The 23,584-nt window shown below is 33.7% G+C and overlaps 3 protein-coding genes across 9 annotated transcripts; all 3 read right to left on the reverse strand.

Annotated features, from left to right (window-relative positions):
- Window positions 1-1,327: 1,327 nt before the first annotated feature.
- LOC130636830 (zinc finger protein 799-like) lies at window positions 1,328-2,566 on the reverse strand. Its single transcript, XM_057446679.1, has 4 exons — window positions 2,540-2,566; window positions 2,187-2,483; window positions 1,764-2,039; window positions 1,328-1,639 (listed from the first exon to the last, which is right to left on the reverse strand). The coding sequence occupies exons 1-4, from the start codon at window positions 2,564-2,566 to the stop codon at window positions 1,328-1,330; spliced, it is 912 nt and encodes a 303-aa protein (XP_057302662.1).
- LOC130635706 (zinc finger protein GFI1 homolog pag-3-like) lies at window positions 2,383-3,029 on the reverse strand. The gene has a single exon (XM_057445144.1). It carries the CDS (start codon window positions 3,027-3,029, stop codon window positions 2,697-2,699), a length of 333 nt encoding a protein of 110 aa, XP_057301127.1. The 3' UTR covers window positions 2,383-2,696.
- An 86-nt stretch (window positions 3,030-3,115) lies between these two features.
- LOC130635704 (uncharacterized) lies at window positions 3,116-13,047 on the reverse strand. Of its 7 annotated transcripts, XM_057445136.1 has the most exons (6): window positions 12,892-13,047; window positions 9,640-9,789; window positions 9,140-9,322; window positions 7,676-7,933; window positions 4,947-5,307; window positions 4,689-4,825 (listed from the first exon to the last, which is right to left on the reverse strand). In XM_057445136.1, exons 1-5 carry the CDS (start codon window positions 12,973-12,975, stop codon window positions 4,948-4,950), a joined length of 1,035 nt encoding a protein of 344 aa, XP_057301119.1. In that variant the 5' UTR covers window positions 12,976-13,047; the 3' UTR covers window positions 4,689-4,825; window position 4,947. The 7 variants fall into 7 exon arrangements, with proteins under 7 accessions (XP_057301120.1, XP_057301116.1, XP_057301121.1 ...); XM_057445137.1 differs by lacking the exons at window positions 4,689-4,825; window positions 4,947-5,307 and adding an exon at window positions 3,116-3,442; XM_057445133.1 differs by lacking the exons at window positions 4,689-4,825; window positions 4,947-5,307 and adding an exon at window positions 3,299-3,961.
- Window positions 13,048-23,584: the final 10,537 nt, after the last annotated feature.

Consider the following 23,584-nt stretch of genomic DNA (forward strand, 5'->3'; position numbering starts at 1 on the left):
TTATTTTTTTTACTTTGTGTAATTTATTTCTATCTTTTTCAATAATGAAAGTTAAATCGGTTAATGAGCAAAATTAGCACAGAAAAGGTGAGCCGTTGTTCCTGGAAATACAGAACAAATGAATATTTGTGATTATTTTCATTTTTAAAAAATACCCATCTTTTGATTCGAATGTTCTATCGCAATAAAATCCTGATCTTCGTTTCGTCATACCAAAGTAATTTTCGCTAGGTTTTTTTGAGAATAATTTTCGCGAATGGCTTACTTTATACGTAGCGAAAAAAGTTTCGCGGATCAGAACGAAATATCGCAAATTGGTTAACTAGTTGGAGGACATTATTCGTCACAAGTCGATATAATTGAGAAAATTAAACAAAATTTTTGCAACACAACCACTCGCTGTAAATATCAATTCAGTCTTTTCTGATTATTGACTTCTCCATTTCATATTTATAATTTTATATTTATTATAATACCCGTATACGTCTGTCTGTCTGTCACCCAAAATGGTAGCTTAGCTGCGCAAGTAGCAAGACGTAGGCAATGCGGTATAAAAAGGACGGGCGAACCCGTGGATTTTTTACGGGCTAACGACTAGTCCTTTTAAATTTATATATAAAAAAATAAAGTGGTATAAAATAACAAATCATTTAAATTTAGTAAAAATAAGAGCTAGAATATACACTATTACATTATTTTGATAACATTTCGCAAAAATCTAATTGATCCAATCTGTTTTTAGTTTATCGTGGGTTTAATTAGGCGAATGGGAAATATTTTTATAGAATTGGTTGCAGTGGTAACGCATTTAATTGAAACTTTCAGGTTTAATTCATGTAAAGATGAAAACATCGCGTCAATATTTTAAATTTAGCATGCTTTAACACAATTTACCAATCTCGACGAATTCCCTCCGCATGCAGTGGAACCCCTATGAACGGTCAGAACGCTCGCATCCTGACGGAAGAAACGAAATTTAAAAGAAAAGGAATGTTTACATGAACAAAATATAAATTATTAAGAACTAATCGTTACAGGTTGTTTCTCTTTACAATGTTAAAAAAATGCTACAATGTTAGTACAATATTTACAAAGTTTTTTCTCTATTTTAAAAATAAAATCTCACAGGAAAAAAAAAACAGCCACGTAAAAATATCACTATAACCTATATGAGGGAGTGTCTGTTAAAAAGGTAAACATAATAAAGAACAAAAAAGAAAATATACAGCCAGTAAAATTGAGAAAGTTTGTTAGTTAGTTTTAGCAACAGTAGCTAGCAAACAGCGAACAAGACACTATTTCTACTGATACAAGCCTGCCAAGTCACCTATTCCGCAATGACATCAAACTTATATCCTTCAGTTTCCACCTTACAACTATGCACAGCTAGAATATGTTTTTTTAGGTTTCCAGCTTGGACAAACGATTTGTGACATAGACTGCACTTGTGAGGCCTTTCCTCCTCTGATGAATGAGTCAAGAAGTGACGTTTCCAGGCCGACTGGTACTTCGAAGACTGCTCCTTGTTACATATTTTGCAGAGTAAACAAATCTTTACGTATGGACTGTTGAAGCCCTCTAAAAACTTTAAATCGCCATGAGTTTGTTTGCTATCTGCGCTAATTTTTTTTCGTCGAACCTACACACAATTAAGAATCTAGACTTTTTCAAACACTTAACAAAATACAAAACAGTCAACCATCTCTCAAAAGAAGTTAAAACTCTCAGTGTCTAAAAGCCATTCAGCCTATTTCTTGTTTTACTGTGATGTTGTTTTCGTCCACTGCTATGCCATGTTTATTTTTGTAATGATTTCTTAGTTGAAAAGCTTGAATAAAGGATTTGGGACAAACAGAACACTTGTACGGTTTGTCATCCCCATGAGTAAGAAAGTGTCTTTTCCACGTGGCTTGGTACTTAAAAGATTGTTCTTTATTGCAAATTCTGCAGGCTACGATTAGCTTTACATAGGGGTTATTAAAATTCTCCAAATATTTCAAATCTGACGTGCTAACCTGCTTGCAATCCAATGCCACACTCTGCAAGTATTGAAAAGTAAACAAATGAAATGAAAACAGGTTAAAAGGTAAAAAGCAGTCAACTCTCCCCTTACTCGGTTAGTAGAAAAGCAATGAAAATAACGAAAATGATGAAGCAATAGAATCAATGTGTTTTATTCACAACACATAATCCATTTTTGTTCCTTGTTGGGCATGTTTCTTCAAATGTAAGTTAAATGCATTCTTCTGCACAAACGCTTTACCACAAGCATCACATTTGAACGGTTTATTTTCATCAGAAGCATGAGTTAAAAAATGGCGTTTCCAGGTGGATTGATATTTCAACGATTGTTCTTTGTTACACACAGTACACACCAACATGACTTTTACGTAAGGATTTTTGAAGTTCTCGATATATTTCAAATCTGACAAAGCACATGGTTTTGTCAAAACGCCGTCCAGTGCGTGCAGTTTGGTGTGGCTCTGTGAAAACAAGACATTATTTCTAGTACTACATACATGTTTCGCAGTCAACTCACTCCTTCCTGACAACTACTGTGACCCATCTACTTATCTATAAGCGCAATCATTTATATGCGTAACAAACAAACTTCAATTTATACATGCAAGCAAAGGTATTGACAAATATCGTCAGGTACACAAAAATAACTGACAAACTAGAGTAGGAACAAAAAGTTAAAAGTACACAAATTCCTGCTGTTCTTGTTTTATGTTAGTACAAACATCAGAACTTCGATCTTGTTTAACGTCTGAATGTTTTGTCGCCACATGCTTTCTCAACGCTGTAATAGTGATAAAAGCCTTGGAACACAACGTACACTTGTGTGGTTTTTCATCGTTGGACGCATGAGTCAAATAATGCTTCTTCCAATTGCTTGAAAATTTTAGAGACATTTCCTTGTTACAAATTTTACACACAAGAATAATCTTAACGTAAGGGTTAGTGAAGTTTTCCACGTAATGCAGACCCGCGTTGCTCGAAGGTGTTTTGGCGTCCGAGCTTGACATTATCCTTCCCTTCGTCTGGAAATGAGAAAACAACAATAATAAGTCACTAACATATTATATGCACCAAGCAGTTCAACTCTCTCATTTTAAAATTCGTTTTTCACGACAAAATGTTGTTCTTGCTTTGTCTGACCATAAATCTGCTCCTGCTGTTCATGATATTTTGACACGTGCTTTCGCAGCTGGTCCGCCCTTATGTACGACTTACTGCAATGCTGACATTTATGCGGTTTACCCTCAGATGATGCATGTGTCAAGTAATGTTGTCTCCAATTACCGGAGAACTTCAACGACTGCTCTTTATTGCAGATTTTACAGACTATTATGATTTTTACATACGGATTGCTAAAGTTTTCCAAGTATTTTAGGCTGGATGCACTTATAGCTTGGTTACTTGACTTTGTGGATGCAATCTGCAAGAAAAACACGAAAAAGTCACATGTCTATTAACTAAGCACAAGCAGCAACTCTCCCTCTCATAAGAACGCAAGTGATCGTGACCACTTTCTTATTCTTAAAACAATATCTACAATTTATACACGGTGGAAAGTTGTTAAGGATCATTGGTATATCGGATAGGTAGGCTCCATCTTTGGTTGTGGATATTCCTGCTTGATTACGTTATGAGGAGGGTACTGCATTTCTTGTTTCAGCTGTTTTTTCTCGTGTTGTTTCAAGAAATGCTTCTTTAACTGTGGTGCAGTGATAAACGCTTTAGTACATTGAGAACATTTATGTGGTTTTTCTTCATTTGATGCATGACTAAGGTAGTGCGTTTTCCAGTTGTGAGAAAATTTCAGACTCTGCTCCTTATTGCATACTTTACAAACTAAAATAATCTTCACGTAAGGGTTGTCAAACTTTTCAATATATTTGAGTGTGGAATTGTTGCTAGGTTTGCCTGCCTTCCCACCAGCAGCATGAAGTGTCAGCTATAAGATGAAAAGAAAAAAAGGAATTCTGATAACAACCCAGTTTAAAAAACACATCTACAACTAAATTCGAGCAGTCAACTCTCCCTCATGTTAGCAGAAAATCAGTAAAGCGGATCTTCTGATTTAAACACGTCGATTGTGCCGCCATGTTTTTTCTGCGTGTGGTTCCGCAATGAATTCAAAGAAACAAATCCCATATTGCAGTAGGCGCACTTGTGAGGCTTCTCTTCATTCGAAACATGTGTCAAGTAGTGAGGCTTCCAATTACGGGCAAACTTCGATGCTTCTTTATTACAGATTTTGCAAACGATAATAACTTTCACGTAAGGATTATCAAAGTTCTCTAAATATTTTAGGCTAGATGAGTTGATTGGCTTTGAACTGGCTTTCAGCTAAATTTAAAATTACAACACAATGATAAATACTATTTACTAAATAAAGTATGAGAAAAAATAACAGCCGCAAACAAATATGTAGCAAAACTCTGTCTAAAAAGGTAAGACTAAATAGTGAAAGGTTTTTCCTTCATGTTTGATTTTCACTGTCCACATTCACCATCCAGGAAAGGGTTCACTTTCTTTCAGTTTTAAATTCTGTAACATTATGGTATTTTCTTATGTGATCCTTTAACTTATTCGATTGAACAAATGTTTTGTTGCAAAATTTACATTTATGCGGCTTGTCATCTGAATGTGTCAGAAAGTGTGTTTTCCAGTTCGTTGATTGTTTTGAAGACTGTTCTTTTCCACACACTTTACATACGAGAAGAATTTTCACATAAGGACTATCAAAAGCTTCAAGGTATTTTAGACTGAATGTTGTCGAAACTTTCGTTGATGGTGTAGTCCATTTACGTCCAGGCTACAAATGAAAATGGTAGTGTCAACTTATAAGTGATAGCGATTACAATTAAATCCCTCATAAGAAGCAAAGTCAGTTTATAAAAAACATTGAAAGTAATATAAAAAATATGGAATCTTGCTTTAACACCAAGGTTCAACTTTTACGTTGCTCAAATCATCCCATGGTTCCGAACTACCAGAACCCATCATCCATGGCTCCGTCTTTACATCACTAGATTTAGCTTTAGAATGTATTTTCATATGATTCTTAAGATTGGTCGAAGTAACAAATGCTTTTTCACACAAGGTGCATTTATGTGGTAAATCTTCCTTTGCTGCATGAGTGAGGTAATGCCTTTTCCATGTGTTGGCGTACTTCAAAGATTGCTCCTTATTACAGATTTTACAAACAAGAATTATCTTCACATAGGGGTTGTCGAAATTTTCTAGATACTTTACGCCAGTTGAATTCAATGTGCTGCTTTTATTCATAGCAGCCTTCTAAAGAAAAGCAGGTGGCGTAAACAAGAGCAACATAGTGAACCCAGAAAAACAAACAACTCCCTCATAAGATGGCGGTTTAGAAAGAAAAGAGAAAGGTATAGCTGCAACAACAACAACAACAAGAACAACTACCACTTCTCACAATCTCCACTTAAGCATTGTTTTATCACCTAGTTCGTGTATTTATTCACTAACTTTGTACCATCGTCATTCAACCAAAAGTCATCAGTGAATATTTTTTGTTAATAGCCTGGTATGGCACCATACATGCCTGAATGCATGTTAACAACACCCTTGGGGCGGAATTGAAGCAGTTTTTTCATTCAAAAACAAACCACAGTTTGAAACTAACTAACAAGCCTTAAAAACTAAATATAATTATATCATATATACATACAAAAATAAAGCGAACTAAAAAGTTAGGTTTTCTGATTTAATATTCATATCAGATTCAAAGGGAAAACTTTCATCTTTTAAACTTTTACTATGAACTTTCTGATGTCTCTTTAAATCACACGCTTGCTTAAAAGCCTTTCCACATGTTGGGCAAGGAAATTTTGGATTGTCTGTGTGAAAAGCATAATGTCTTTTCCAATAACTCGGTTTTGGTAGATCCTTCTGGCAAATACGACATTTAAAATGTACAGTGACATAAGGATTGTTCCAATTGCTGAAAATATTTTCACCGCCCTCTTTCTTAGGAGTTCCCTAAAAGGTACACACATCTTACAGCATGTAACTAAAGCCAACTCTCCCATAAAACGAAATATATTCTTAAAAAATACAATTTAGTCAAATGTATGGTAATATCCTCCTCAGACCTAAACCTTCACAAATAGAATTTCCAATCTATTCTAAAACGTTTTTGCAAGTTACCAAAACTCACTTTCGGAGAAAACATGTTTTTGCAAAATAAAGAAACTCTGGCTATTTGCAAGTGAAAAATTACTGCCAAAAAAGTAAATTTATGGGAACGTAAAAATTCGTGTTTCGCAAAACAAAAAATATATAGAAGTAAATATAAAACAAGACTCCGGGAGAACTGTATGGGTTTCTCACTGTTTCCATGAGCAATTTTTTAGCTAACTTTGCAACATTCTTAAAGAGAGGGGCACCCGTTATTCTCTTACCAATCAATTCACTGCAGAATGATATTAGTACATTTGACTTCAGCACTTAAACACAATAAGATACATAAACCTAATGTCTATCTAGAATGAACTTTCTCGTGTCGCTTCAGCACATACAACTCACGAAAGCCTTTTCCACATGTTGCACAAGTGAATTTGTGGTCACCAGAATGAGTCAAATAATGTCTTCTCCAATTCTTTTTATTTGGAATTTCCTTACCACATATTTTACAATGGAATTTACAATTAACGAATTCGTTATCTGTTATTTCAGCCATGGTCGTATTTACTGAGCTCGTTTTATTGCTTGTCTCAATGTCTCGCTAAACAGTACACATAAAACCGAAAATTACTTTTTTTAATAAACAAATGTGTTCTTTCTCCATTTATAAAACAAAAATTTAATAAAAATCCGCTTCACTTTTAATGGACAAGTTATCATTGGATGTATTTTCATTTTTAGCATGTTTTTTAACGTGTGCTGTCAGTTGATCCGTGCGCTTATAACTCTTTCCACACTCCTCACAGACGTACGGTCTTTCATCAGAATGCGTATTAAAATGTCTTTGCCAGTTTGCTTTGGGAGCCTGTTCTTTTCGACATATCTTACACACAAATATTATATCAACATACGGACTTTGAAACTGCTCCATAACGGACTTTGCATTCGACTTTAGCAGAGCTTTCTGCAAATGACAAGTTGTCAATTATTGATCAATATCACATCCAACTTGACTAATTCAGGATGACTACGAGGATTGTCACCAAGACAGAATTTAAACTCTTCCAAGAAAGTACAAGCAAAACCAAGTTAAATGTTTAAGACTGGAGACTTAGGAAAACATTCACTGATCTAGCCTTACCTCTTATGAGAGAGTTGACTGCAAAAAAACAAAGGACAATAAAATATAAAAAAATTGAAGACAACCAAGTGAAATTATTTGCAAGCACAACACTTGATTTTGCTTTTGAAACAAACATCTACGTATCATCTGAAGGTTCATTGGTATTCACACTTGTGAAAATCAAACCATTATGCCACAATTGATATTTTTATAAAAATATTAGTGTTAGCCAAGTTAATTTTTATATAGAAAAGATTTCCTTTTCTGTATGAAAATCTAGTTACAAGTTTAGAAAAAATCTCTTAACTTTCTTAGCAAGGAAGTACTTACACGTAGACATTTATTCCAATAGAAACAACTTTCAAACAAAAAGGAAACAATCGAACTTACATTGTCATCAACTTCTGGTTTCATCCCACCTTTATTACCAAATCCAGCAGATTTACCGCGTTGACTTGGAGACCCAAAGTTTGATTGCCCAGGAGAGTTAAACTGCTGTGGAGATCCGAAGTTTGGCATTTTATTATTGACATGATTTGGACTTTGTGGAGGCATACCTGGTGATTGATGAAGCATACCTTGGTTTGGAGATTGTGCCATAAAGTTCGTATTATTACGAGTAGGAGTTCTTGGAATATTCATCATATTCTAAAAAAAAATACAGACTTATATTGGTCAAGTCATAGCAGCATGTGCTTTTGCCGCAAAATAAATTTTGCTTAACTCCAGCAAAATTTGTGTCAATTTAAGCAGTCAAAAAATCCTTAAGACAATGTTTTTGCTGTTCAGAAAATACAGAATTCATGCAACTTGTGTAATCAAATCAATTATACATGTTTTCGTTAATTGTTATGTCAAATTTACCATTACATGCTTTTATCTTAGAGCTTAAAATTTGGTCATTACCCATTATTATTATCAATATTGTTGTTTAACTTAATGCTGATGCAACGTTAAACCCTGCATAAGAAGCACTTGGGGCAGCAGGTCATTTTTCATCTTCTAGAAGGCGCTTAGAAAAGTATTGGAAATGGTTCAAAATATTTTTTCTGTATTATAATAAGTGTCGCTCGCTCGCTCGCTACGTAAGCTTACCATATTTGTTTACAAGGGCAGACATTTCGCTGACAAACAAATTTTCATTCAGTATTTTTAGGCTGGATGTTTCGTTACACCAGCCACAAACTAAAAAAAACCATGTGCTGCATGTGATTTCACAGGTGAAACGTGATGTATTACGATAATTGTCTCGTTTGTGTATAATTTTTATATAATGTTTAACAACAAATTAATAAATTTATACGATGATTCATTTTTAAACAATTACTTAAAAATCATTTCTCAGAAATGACTTTGGTTTTTTTGTTTGTTTGTTCAGAAGAAAGAGAGTTCGCTTGAAAGTTACGACTGCGTGGTAAGGCAATTGAGGTTCTCCCTCGTTCTGGCTATCATATATAGCTTGCGTTGGTGCGCACTTTCCCACAGCTGAGTTGAATAAAACTCTGGCTCTTCCGAGTGTCAGGTCCTTGAGGCATAGTTCCGAATGGGGCTGCTGATTCGATCGTAAATCAACAAAACGTCAGGGCTTAAAGTGTTAGCATGTAATCTCAATGCCGGCTTGAACTCACTATTGAACATAGAAAACGAACAAACAAAGAATATATAACACTGTAAAAATAGTGTTTTTCAAAAAATCCTACACCAACATAAATTGGCTGCAAGTGTATTTTTCACCAATCTAGACACCTATATTTCAAAGAATTTTCCTTCCACACACACCATGCACATCCAGAAATTATCATGAATCACTTTATAAGCGTTAATTTAGGATTAAAGAAGAGTTATAATACATACATGTTGTGGATAATTCAGCATCTCACTAGGTGACATTAAGTTGGGTGCACTTCCTGATGATTGCGTTCGTGCAATTAAGCGTTGCACACCAGCCTTGTTATCTTCAGATAGTCGATGTTGATCAAAGTCTGCATCAAGGTTGATAACATTTTGCTCATTACCAGCAGAAAGTTCTAGCCGTGCCTAGAAATAAATTTAAAATCTCCGTAAAACTGTATTACATTAAACAAATGTAAACTCTTTGTACACAATAGCACAATATGTTTGCCAATTTTTGCATTAGGTACAGAATACCTATGATTTACCTACTAAGACATCAAAATACTGTAAACAGTTAACATCATAAAATCTGTTTTGCTACATTCAAAACATCAAGCTATCCTTTGAATTCACAATTGCACTTTTACCATGATTGCACATTTTAGTTTAGCTTTAGTTTGAGCTTAAATATCACTTATACCTCTGGTGCAAGCCAAGCTTAAAAGATTCAATATACTTACTCTCTTTCTATGTTGATAAGAAGCTTGTTCAGTTGACTTAGCTTTATTCACAAATGACCAAAATTCATCAATTAAATGTTGACAGCTTGCAAGATTTTCAAAAGGCTCCCAAGTTGGCTCCCATTTGACTTTATACATCTGCTTTCCGTCCTGTAAAGTAATTTAAGGAAACATGAAACACCAATTACCCATGCCAAGAAGACTATATTTCTAATGCCAATCTAATACTATAATGTCCATATTGTCTGCAAAATAAAGTAAATAAAAGTAGATAATTTTTGAAAGCCAGATAAATTTTCTATTGAATCGTGTTATTTTTGTCATAAAATAATAAACTAGGAAGATTTAAAAATTTGTCGAATTTTTTCAAATTGCAGACTCCTTGCAGCAACCTTTTAGGTTTAAAAACCCGAAAGGTAAAGGCATTTAAAGCTTATTGCATAAAAAACACTTACTCAAATCTACTGCACTTGAGTACTTAAAAACAGTGTTTCGTTTTGCTTTTTAGGGGTTAGTTACAAAATTATATTGAAAAGTTGCTTTGTGCTCCTACCTTCACACACAGTTCAAATTAAATAATAAAACTGATTTGAGAAAAATTTGTCTATATACTGTTTACGTTAAGCTCCATACAATCGTGATTTGGTGATTTTAGAACAAAATCAATTTATATTAAGTAGGTAAAATTAAGGGGTTAGTTACAAAATTATATTGAAAAGTTGCTTTGTGCTCCTACCTTCACACACAGTTCAAATTAAATAATAAAACTGATTTGAGAAAAATTTGTCTATATACTGTTTACGTTAAGCTCCATACAATCGTGATTTGGTGATTTTAGAACAAAATCAATTTATATTAAGTAGGTAAAATTAATGAGAAAAAAAGAAATTACTCAAGAATTGTGTAATTTAAACAGGCCATTCCTTGAGACAATTGTGATTGCACGCGCACTCGCCCGCACACTTGTAAAAAGATTTACGAGTGCTTTTTATTGCACTCATGAATTTTTTCTTTTTCTAAACTATTATAGAGCGATGAAAAAGGCTATTACGCTGATTTACATAATATTCATTTCTTTGTGATTGATTTGTTTAAAAAGTATAGAGAACATTAAAGTTGGCCCCTTTTCTTCATGCTGACACTCTTATACTCGGCTGGTGCATTACACTGAGACTCAAACGAAAAATGGAAAACCATTTGGAACCATGCCACAAGTCAGTCCAACCATCATCGTCGCAGACGAGAAGGGTGCGCACCCATGCAACTTCAATATAACCAGAACATGGGAGAGGTTAGGTGTCCTGTACCTTAATATAGCTTTCGGGCAAATGTTTTAGTGATGTAATATCAAAGAAAAATTATGTTAAATAAAGTTTAAAAAATCTTTTTTAAATGGGAAAGAGAAATCAAAAATGTCTAGAAATATATTTAATGCCAAAAACATATAGTGAATCTGCCAACATATCATCGCATTCAACGCTGTCTCAACTTTGCACTTGTGGTTAATGCGTTTTACAAAATTCATTTCTATACAGCTTAAATAACATATAACGTTGCGGTAAACAAAAAATAGTTAAGTGTGGATCACACTTGCAAATCTTCACATTGCACTTATAAATTTTGCTTACGAGTGCGATTTTTTGCACACCATAGCACTCGTAATTTTTATAGCAGGTGCTTTTTGCAGCTCTGGCATAGTTTTATTCAAGAAATGGCCTATTTAAACTGTCACTGTTATAAAATCTTAACAACACAATTTTAAAATAAGAGCTCAGTATGTCCAGAAAATTTAATACTTTGCCTCCATATTCATAAATCCTTGTACCTTTTAGCCTAAAGTGAGGTGTATGCAGCAAAAATTGTTTAACTTTATCAACACACGAAATTTATTAAAAAGAACAGAAAAAGGTTGTTAATAAAAATTTATATTTTTTACTTATATTCTATGAATTATAAACTTTTATGACATGAATATAAAAGATTTGACAGAATTAACAATTTGCGTGTTTCCTCAAGAATAAACTAAGAGAACAAACATTTTTAGCTCCATATTATTTGCAAGGTTCAAAAATTTTAGGTCAGTTTGTGAAATTTTACGAAATTTTAATATTCCCACAATGCATTTTTCCAGCAAAACTGACATCACATACTGTTCTCCCCAAAGAAAAAAAAAACAAGTTCACATCGGCAAAATTTTGCTGAGGTGAATTTTTTCTTCACAATTTATATAATCATTCAATTGCCTTGAATCTATGTTATATATATAGAAAGTAAAGATAGAAAAGTGATAGAAAGTACTCCTTACATGCAAGAAAAAATAAAGATCCCAAGTGGTTGCTGGGAATTTTGCTTATTCACCCAAAATAGAATTAAAGTAGTATAAATATGAACACACTGGCTTGAAAAAGAAAAGATTGAATTTACGGGCAATTTGCTACCTTGACACTGAAATAAAAGTTCAAGTCACCGTTTTTCTGGACGTGAAATTGTAAATTGCCAAGGCGAATCACAAAAGAAAATTCATGTCAACATATTTTTGCTGACGTGACATATTTAAATGCTGACGCGAAACAGTATAATGAAGGTTTGAATCGCGACTTTTTGCGTGAAGGTGTTTTAGCCAATCAGCACTACAGGTTTTTCGCATAAACCAGTTGAATACTAACTTATAGATTTTTAGGAATATATGTCAGATTGAAAATGCATTGAAATTTTTTTCTCAACTAATATTTCCAAGTTTAGGAGCAGACTTTACGAATTTTAAGGTCAGTGTTTTTTTTGTCGTTTTTTTTTTTCTGTGCATATTTGTTAATCCAACAATAATATGAACAAATCTAAGTCAAATTACTTTGCCCTCTTCTATAGGTGATAATGATGATTTTTCAGTTTTCACAAGTTTCCCAACATTTCTAATATTAACCATTGTGTAAGTTGCAAGAATGCTTTAAAGTCTTTGGCCATGTGACAAATTCCCATTATTTATATTTTGTAGGAATTACCTTCGGTTTCACCATGATTAAAAACCGGCATAACTTTCTCAGGACAAAGCTAAATACACACCAATTTACATGTAAGTCAGCCATTAAGTTAAGAAGAGTTTTGCAACTAACTAGCTAGTCAGCTAGCTATGACATAAATCCTGGCAACGGGGTTGACCCTTAGCCTAATTTTAAAAGATCTCAAAATGTCATGACACACTAGTTTTCTGCTTAGTCTTTTTCCCCAATATACACCAAGTTAAACTTATTTTACCTGTCCTATTTTGCAATCGACAATTTTTTGGATACCAAAGGAACTTTCAGTATTCGCTGGAGGAATGTGACTTGATGTCTCCATGTTGGCGGCGTGCAAGGCAAGTTTAAGGCCTTCGTCCGTAACTTTGAAAATAATATTTGATAACACGTGGCTTCAAATAAGGGGAGTTTCGTCATCCTGCGCAGCTTCTATGGCAACAAAAACACATCTCCATAAAGTGAACAATAAGAATTAATTATCTCCATCATAATAAACTTACATTCTTAATATCTTTAATTTTTAGAGAAATAGTAATAGCATGCTTTTGGCCACGGCTATTGCACTCTGGGAACCATTAGTTACCCATCAGATTTTCACAAAACAGTTTTTCATTCCTACGAGTATCTTTGATACTTTCACGCGGAAAGAAACTTTGAGGTGTTTTGTTTTTTCAGCTCAACAAGTATGTTCTGGAAATAACATAACCAATGAAAGCTTTTTTTATAACAATATGCATCATAAAAATACCAGGCTGGGATTTCTGGTTAAAAACAAAATATGTAGAACAATAGAAAAATGAAAATAATTACTCGAGGCTTGTTGAAATTTTGATATTCCTTTAAAAAAAGGCTTGAGGTTGATTTTGTTGAAGTTCTGTTATTATTGTATTGAAACACTTTTTAAATTTTTAACTCTTGGCTTTCGCATTACCTTCGCTAAAAATTGCGATGTTTTTGTTAACCAAATCACAACGCGTTTAGTGGACATGATCCTTCCGCATCATCCACCATAGAGACAACAAGCAAACAGCTTTCGCTAATACACCTTTTTTCCCCACCTTTTAAACCTGCGAAATTCCTAATAGCGTGCGCGGTTTATAATTTTGCGTTAAGTGATTTTTGAAAAAAAGTTCATGCAAGTAATTTTTTAAAGATATCAAGGTGTGAAAAGATTCATACACTTTTTCTTTAAAAACTAATAATTTTCCATCATTTTATTCAAACCTAATCATTTTATTTTGATTGGGTTTCAAAATATCCAAGGTATTGCTCGCAGAGAATTTCCAAAATTTTCACAAAATTTGAGAGGAAAAAATATATTGCAGGAAATAATTTTCAGCTTAGAAAATTTTATCAGATAATAAGTATTGACCTTAAAATGTGAAAAAGTATTTGTATTATAAGAAAAAACAAGAAGCCCTGGACGCTCTAAGAATTTCCGCGCGCCACCAAAATGTTTAATGAAAACCTGCTAATTCGTTGTGTTATTGTGCCAAACATTCGAAGGGGTTTGGTGCATGAACCTCTGAAGACAAAGCACACCAGTGACATTATACCTTACAACAAACGCAAACAAAACGAAACGTGTCATAGTAAACTCACATTTTAAAAGAAATTGCTAACAAAAAATACAGCCTATCATTCATGGCTGAAAGTCTTGCGATTGAAACGTTTATGGTCTTAAACGGCATTAGTTGACAAAAAATCAAAATTTTGATGTGACCATCATTTTCAGCATACTTTTTTTATTAACTGTGTCAATTTTTGTCGAAAATAAAGCAGTTTTAATTTTTGGATAAATTTTGACCTGAAGTGACATTTAGGTGACAAAAATCAAAATTATTATGTCACCATTATGTTCAGCACACTTTTTTTGTAAACTGTGCCAAATTTTGTCGAAAAAAAATACCAATTTTGGCCTGAAGCGTACTTCCCAGTAGTTAAGGAGCTTGGGTACGAAGTTTACATCTGTGACGGACCAACGTGAAATCCCAGGGTCGATTTTTTCTCAAAAAATGCTCCGAAAGAAAAAAACGACAGTTTTAAAGAATATCCTACGCCTTCGGGCGCGGAAATTCAATAATTATGGACCTTATCTTAACTTGATATTTGGGTTACTGGGGCATTAAAATACTAAAAAAAACATCCAAAAGCATTTTCAAAGATTTTCCAATCCAAAATGGCGGAATTCTGAGAATTTTTGATATCAGTTTTGGTTTCTTTAAAAATATGGATGGAATACTATGATTTAGAGACTTTCAGACATTTGTGGTGTCCGTACATAAAATTATGGCATGCTGAAAACATATGGTTTTGTCAATTTTGAGAAATTTCTAAAAAATTTCTAAAGGTCATGTCCCGGGAACCACTCCAGCTAGGACAGTAAAAATTTTAGAATTTCCGTAACAATTAAGATTTTTTCGGTCTATGACAGGTCGATTTTTCCCATCCTTCTTCCCACTAGAAATATGTTGCATGGAAACTTTTCCATATCTACTTTGTCCTTTTGTACCTTGCTCATGTGGATTAAGGAATGGTTACTTGAATTAGTCTCTCTAAAAATTCGGTTTTGCATCCCTATACTATTGATGGGATACTTGGACCGGTTTTTAAGCTTTTACATGACCCCAGGAAATATTTCTGAACTTGGAAAAGACTTCCTGTAGAGATTAATTTTCTTATCCATGGATAGACGTATTTTAACTCCCTCGGAGGGACTAGAAATAGAGAATTTTTAGGCTTGATTTCTAAGAATGTCATTTTACCCTCTCTTTGTTGATCTATTCCACCATATACCAACAAAGCTTTTGTTGTTGCTAAAATTGCTGTGGCTGCTGGCCGCCATGGAAATCACTTTATTTAGTACTGAGCTAAGTGGACCCAACAATGTCGTATCTATTTAACGTCGACGTACCAACTGCAACTGACACACGACGTAAAACATCAGGAAGCATTTCCTGACAATCCGGTAACGCGTTGCAACACATGGTAAACACACAGGAAATGATGGGGGCAATAATATGCTGTGGTTGTTGCGAACAAACTAGCATCCAAAAGGTGGATGACATTTAGAAACTAAGAAGCAGAAATTAACAAAGAATGGTGAGAAAAATGACTAAGTATATTTTAAACACGCCTTTTCAACAACCTTATTTTGTAGTTCATGAAGAATGTCTTTCTGCATAATCAACCAGAGCTATACTATTAGTTATAGCCATATCCAATAAACGCCCAACCCCTTATCCAGAGCTTCTTTGATATTTTTCATTCAGACTTTCTAGCACAAAAAACCAAGAAACCTTGGGATGAAAATTATAAACACAATCAATTTGTAATGAGAGGGAAGGGAAGAGTGAGCTTTGATATGATTACTTCAGGTTACCTAGCACCAAAAGCAAACGATTTTTAACATTTCTGATTATAAAATAAACAGTCCTTTGACGATATATATTTTTTTGTTCAGAAAAAATTAATAAATGCCCAGATATTTATGAAAAGAATACGCTATATAAATGATTTCTATTCATATTAGTAGAAATTTAGACACTTACCAGTCAAAAAAGGATGAATCATTCTAAATCGATCTAAATAAGAAAGTTAGGTTAAAAATAAGAGTAGAAATGTTTAAGCATAGTCAAGATTTCTGATGATTATGCAACCTTGTCCACGCTATTAAATTCATCAAAAAGGCGAAATGCCCTAGGAACGAGATTTGACTCCGTATATGCTGTAAAAAAGTTGATACCAAAAAGGTTTAAAGATACCATTTTCTTATCTAACTGGTTTTTATCTATCAGATTTCCGAAAATGAAATCCAAAATATCCTTTAAAACAAAGGAATCTACAGTGTTTATTTCACTACATCCAAAAATCATTTCCTGGATGTGTGCAGGCTTGTTGTCACGTGATCTCATGTTTCAACATAGATTTGTAAATGCGTTGATGTTAGCTACCACACTTTTAAAAACCCCTTTACTATTTAGATTGGTTCACAGTCATTCGTCGACGTCAATGTTTACGTTGAATATTACATGCAAAATGTGAAACTTTTCTCCCTTATCAACTTTGTTTTCAATTTCAAATTGCAAAACCTGGTTCTGAATTAGTATTCCAAAATCTGATTGGTTGATAAATTCCCATTCGCCGTGATAGTTAAACTCATTCCAACTTCTGCGTCGAATTACGTAGAATGCTAAAAAAGAAATATTGTGCATGTGCAGAACCATGTTTGCTTATTCGTGCGACTACGACGAAGTGTGAACCCACCTTTATTTATGCTTACATCACACCTTGAAAAAACTAAAAGATCACACATCCGTTAGCTGCAAACGTCATGCTACCAGTATGCTCTTATATCCGTTTAGAAATAAATTTAAGCAAATAATTAATTGTCCTGTTCCCCTTAGCGGCGGATATGGGCGAGTGAATAGCGCAAGGGTTAACCCCAGCCATATGAGGGAAATTTGGAAGATATGGCACACTGCAGATCGTGGGCCCTAATTGGATCTGCGTAGCTCAGTATGAGCTCAAATACTCCAGGGCTCCTGGATATAATAGACAGGGTACATGACTCGTGATTTAAAAAACCTTGACATGTAAAATATCCACATCTAGCTACCTGTTATCCAAATCACATCTTGTTATAATTTGTTAACATCCAAATTGCTTCGTATTTGGCATGTTTTTACATATTTGTTCTACTAAACACAGTTCCCAACATATATTGGATATCCATGATTTATTTGATATATATACTTACCTTTCTTTTAACTCAAACTTTTCAATAAAATAAACTTTTTGAAATAGCTAGCTAGCTATATTCTTCAAACTTTTGCATAGAAACATAGAAGTTTATTGTACATAAAGCCAGTCTAAGCAACAACAATGACTTTGAAATATTTTTAAAGGTATTAATTACCTTCTTAAAGCTAGTAACATAGCATTTTTACAGCTCCTCGTGTTGTCTCTCTTCCCTCGTCAAAACAAAATTTCGATTTACTAATATTTAATATATTTTACAGGCCGTAGCTTACTTCACAAAAAGAAAACTGAAGGAAAATGTTTCTTTTTTTAGAAAATAAAAACTGAAAAGTAACAAATTCATCATAAAAAAGTAATTATTCATAAACAGGTTGTCAAGGTCATGAACCTTTGAGCGGTCCGTATATTACTCGCCGTTCTTCGGAAATTGCGAGCAACGCTTCGTAGCCCCTTTAATCTCTTTATGGGGTGATTTTACGTTTTAGCACTTCAACTATTGAAAGATTCAAAGTCCCACTTGGAGAGAAAAGGAAAAAAGTTCAAGATGTTATTTTAATTCACTGACAATAACGTTCTACAGTAACAATGTCTAGACAAGGTAATTTTAATTTTTTAGCTAAAAGATATTTGATGGCTTAAATGTGGGCTTAAGTGCTTTAAAACTACCCTCTTTTGTTTTCCTCGGAAAGGTAGGCAGGGCAACATCACTTAAAACAGGCCGAACATTATTTTAAAAGCATTATCAGTATTATTAATAAGACAGGGAGTAATGAATCAACAGTTTGCAAATCCAGTTGTTAGGATATTAACTGATATCCCATATTCTTATCAAATGTTAATAATTGAACTGCATACCAAAATAATTGTGAAAGCGATAAAGGTAAACAAACTATATTCCTGCTATAATATTGCAAACTTATCATTTCATAATGGCTATTCTTGAATTTTCTTTATGTAGGCAAAACAAAAACACGCTGAATGTTAGACTTGCTTTCGGATTTCGCGGCGTTAGTATTCCGAGACTGAGAAATGTCTGACGAGTGACAGGTTTAAGTTTATATCCAGTGGATCATCAATAAGGTTTATCTGTATAATAATAACCGCCGTCTGTTTGTCTGTCTGTTACAGAAACACGAAATGAGATATATAAAGTAAGTATAGAGACTTTGAAATCTTCCTTCTGTCGGTTTTTGCATGTAACTGTATTTATCCATCTTCCGTGCTTGTAAATAATTTGACCCTTTGGAAGATGCTGCAGCATCTACTCGAAAGCGTAAACTTAACGCAGTCAAACATTTATATGACTCAAATTAAATTTCTCTTACTTCTCCATTAACATCCCGCGAGCTCTTTTGTAGCCGATACCAAGTGTTTTTGAAACTTTATATATTTTTTTGTGCAAAATAAATTTCCCATCACGGGAAATTTGAATAACTATCCAGTATTGAGAAATTTTGGTAAATTTCAACGGAGGGTTTAGAGGGGCGGGGAGTATGCAGGAAATGTGGTCAGATTAAAGCATTTACGGTATGCGTTATTTAAAAACGTGAACAGGCTTGCGGTCTTTGTACATAGAATTTCATAACTTAGAATTTTGCAGAGTGAAGGCTTCTTCATGTAGGCACATATCATTTTAGAACATTGCGAAAGGTCGTGCATGAAGAAAAGAAATAAAAGAAGAAAAAGAATGAAACAAGTTTTGTGTATATTCCTTTTTGTGATTCTTGTTCGATCAGGTTAGTTAATAATCTTCTTTACAATATACCATATTCCTTCAAAATTTATAAAAACCTAACAATTACCAGGCACCAGGCTGCATAACAAACCTTGTTCGAATTAAGCACCGTTTTCTGAATAGCGCCCAGCCCTTGGAACTGTGAGTATTACCAAGCACACTACTACGGACTAAACACCCTTCTCCTACCAAAATCGCGTAGGGTTCTCATAGTTGTGTTTTTCTTTCTTGAATATGGTTTTCTTCCACGTTGGTTTGCTCTTGAAATTTCAAAAAATGTGGACACTGTCTTCTAGTTAGTGCATACTTTTCAATTTATCCTAAGTCCATGCTTAATTGAATTAATTAAAAAATGAGAAAAAGCTGTACTAACTGTGATATCACAAGCTCTTTGTGAAGCTCCGTGCATGAGTTACTGCAACTCATAGAACTTCAGCCGGAGAATACATATTATATCTTTCTGAATATACACGAAGAAAACAAAGATAGAGATTTTATATAGTAACACATGACAGGAGTACAAAACACAGACTAACGAAACGCATGACTAAACATACAACACAACAACTCCATATTCAACCTTCTTCCCAGGGTATTTTGCCTTATTAATGAAGTTAGCCACTCCGTAATAACGGCTCAGGGGCGGCGACGAGGAAACGCGGTTCTACTAAAAACAATTTTGGGCCTCAATATGTTTGAAGTTTTCATTTTGAAGTATATTTAGGACATGGTGTAAAATGCTACCATAGAGAAATATATGAAAACGTATCGACTCCAAAAACTTGCAGGTCGGTTTCAAACGGCTGTATGACAATGTTCTTATCACTCACAAAAACAGTCCATGGTAGAAGCTTAACAACAGAACACATCCATCTTAATTGCCTTGAAGAAAAACTTGGTAAATTAATGTGTGCTGTTTTAGAATACAGGCGGTATGAGAATGGAACAATCAGCAATTGCAGAGTAAGTCTCTCATTTTAACGTCCCTTTGTTTATCCTGAAATGAAAATCAGAAAGCATGGGGAATTATTTGTAGTAGCAGCCTCGTTTTAGCGCCTGAGGAAGCATTTTTTCCCGCCATCAAATTAATAAAAAAGGAGGCATAAGGCTCTGGAAGGGAGGTCGTTGTAGTTATATTCACGAGTAAAATTTCTTTTATTCGCGCGTACATTTGCAAAACTTGTAAAAGTGAAGTATGAACTAAACTATACGGTTATTTATACAAGATGTAGCCACTTCAGTGTTGGAAACACTGTTAGCAATGTGGACCCTGTGCTCTGAATGTATACATTTAGGTGTACACCGGCATTGCCTGCCAAGTTTCCGTTACATGGTATGGGTTGAACCGTAGCTGTTGTACAGACTGAACATGCCTGCGCTGTGTATCGAACCACGGACCTTGTGATTGCGAACCAAACTCTATAACCACAAGGACACACGCTAAATAAATTAGAGTTTCTCTCTAACATATTCAGCTTTTGTAACAAACTGTAAACATATACATTGAAAATTCCATACATATTTTGTCAAAGATTGTCTTTATTATTAAAATCAACCACCCAAAGAACAAATAATCAAAAAGAACAAAGCTTTAGTGTTCTTATGTAAGAGTTATAAACACACGTGGACTTGTTGACAAGTTTGATAATTCTCTTCTGTTTCTTTTCTAAACAAACAGAAGTTTTCTTATAAAAGTTCTCTGTGTAAAATTGAGTTGGCTTGTTAGTCTTCCAAAGGTATTTCTTGTCTTGTCTTGTCTTGTATTAAAATTTTGTTTATCCCTTCTTCCACAATCAGGGTCGGTTCTAGAACAGTGGATTAAATTTTTACAATTCCCTTCAAGCATATCAGAATAAGCAACTTGAGTAAAAAGGTATAACAGCATTGCAAAAAATATATTGCCAAGAACATTGTCAGTAATGGAACAATACTTTTATGTTTAAGGTTTGTGATTACACCACGGCTATAGTGGACAAGTAATTGTCTATTTTTACTCTTCTTTAGAGGGGGAGAAGAGACAATTTTAATTTTCTGATTCAGCACAAATGCATGCTCTGACATGTTCTTGATTTTTGGTAGACTTGTGCAATGACCACCAACAAATTGATTTCACATAAAAATTATTTTAATGGCGCCATTGTGGTCAAAAATGACATCGTTTCCGTGACAAAGGTTTTTATTTTAACAATAAGCACAAAAGCCCTCTTCTTATCCCATAACTTTTATTGCTTTTGTTAGTAAACTTGGTTATGTGTAGAATGTGACATAAAAATGATCGACACAAAAACAATACCATCTCTTGGATCAGAAATGTTTCCATTTTTATTTTAATCAAGTCTATATTTAATCGACACACTTGTAATCTTCGGTGTGAGCACGTTCTAAACTTAAAATGCCTAAGCAAAGTTATAATAGAAGTTAAGTTAGATTGATGTACAAGCTGAACCTTTAGCCATAATATAACAAGATCGATCGTAGCAGCTAATCAGCGACAGGCCGTTGGCGGCTATATTCCTGATTGTAAATGTATCAGAGCACTTTTGCAATGAACATTTACAATTTAAATGTCGAATGGCGATTATCGCACGGTACTAGATGATACCAGTTTTGTTAGAAGTTCTATTAATAGGGTTAACAACACGATCTTTTTTTTTTTTTGTTTTTTTTTGAAGTTGCGTCTCCAGTTAATACTTGTTCTTCTACCTTATACTGTTAACAGTTTCTACATCAATGTTTTAGACTGAGTGGTGCAACACCGACTTTTGCAATAAATATGTTCCACCATCAAACAGCACTGTAGAGACTGGTATATTCGCCACAATCATTCTTGCAGTTTGTGCAGCACTGCTGAACATCGTGTATTAGAAGATAATTTACCTTTTTTATATATTTTAAGCCTATAATTCTTATTTTTTATTGTCTTACTATTTCGTTAGTGTACTGTAGGAAGGAATTTTGTTTATAGGAAGAAGCAGGGCGCGGCTGAAATTTAGTGTGTTACCCGAGGAGAACATTTTGAACATTAGAACCTCTCAATTGCCAGAAAACTCTTAGATATCCAACTAAATTGTTTTCAGGTCATCTTTTCTTTGTAATTTTTTATACCAAGATTTTTACAGTGTTCCTACTGAAAAAAACAGCTATAAATTTCTCTTTCCTTTCATTATTACTTCCTACAAAAATATTGCCATTGGAAATTATATCCAAATAATTTGTCATTAAAGACACTTACTTTAATATTGGTAATAAAAAAAATGTAATAAAAAAAAACCCAACGCAAATGATGGGTTGTAAAAGGAAGAAGAAAATGGTCTTTTTCTTTTGTATATTTTTGAAAAAAAAAATTTTTTTTTTAAAATTTATTAGGAATTAATATAATGGGCCATTCAATAATTATTCTTTATTATGCAATAGAGAATTTTTATGCATTACAGACATTTTTAGTTATTTTAGTGTATGATCTACATCTTGAATTTGTTTCTTGCCTCTGGACTTACGCAAAAGTACCAAAAATATCATCTTGTGTGCTAAGTAAATGGCCCTGTTATATCTTTTTCTCGTATTAGAGCACTAATTTGCCTGATCATCTGTTACATGAAGGTTTTTGGTACTATACGAAATGAATGAGTGAGGTCTTAAGGTTGGAAATATTACGTAAACAGGGAGGTGGAGGTGGATAGCACTAGATTTCGTTACAAGGGGTGGGAGAGGGAATGGTAAAAAGTGGCGACATGAAAATAATTTGTAGATATATATATAATTCTATCAACATATCGACTATTCCAAAATGTTTTCAGGCAGTAAAAAAGATTGTGTCTCGTCATATGTCGTAAAAAAATACATGATAGTGTTATAATTTACTTTGATATCATATTCTTCATTCTCTCTACAACGTTTGTAACACTGTATTTCAAATTGGCAATGAATTTCAAGTTTAAAGTTTAAAAAATCTTGTTTAAAATGCAACTAAAGATAAAATTGTGAGAAATTCATTCTCCTTTTCAAAATCACTTCCAAAGATTTTCATACATCTATAAATAAAAATGAAAAAAAGAAGGTTGTAAAAGTATTTGATGTTCTATCATGCAGCATGCTTAAATGGCAATGACCAATAACAGAACTAAAATTTATGTTTTAAATCCAATGAAATACATAACCTAAAACCCTAATCCGTTTTGTGCATTGCTAAGTGAACTTTAACAAGTTTAAAGCGAGTGTGTCTAATAAATAAGGTCCTCCGTGATGTAATAAATGAAACGACATTCTTAGATGAAAAGGTTAAGTTGGTCGGAAATGGTTTACCGTTGACAGTTTTTACCATGTGATACTTAGCAGAAGTCACAAAGAACGGTTTTTGATTAACTTGCCATAAACTGTTTTTGTTTTATTTTGTTTTAAATTCATGGTCACGTCAGTTTTATTTTATTATCATATT

The sequence above is a fragment of the Hydractinia symbiolongicarpus genome, chromosome 3 (assembly GCF_029227915.1).
Source record: "Hydractinia symbiolongicarpus strain clone_291-10 chromosome 3, HSymV2.1, whole genome shotgun sequence".
NCBI classification, from domain to species: domain Eukaryota; kingdom Metazoa; phylum Cnidaria; class Hydrozoa; order Anthoathecata; family Hydractiniidae; genus Hydractinia; species Hydractinia symbiolongicarpus.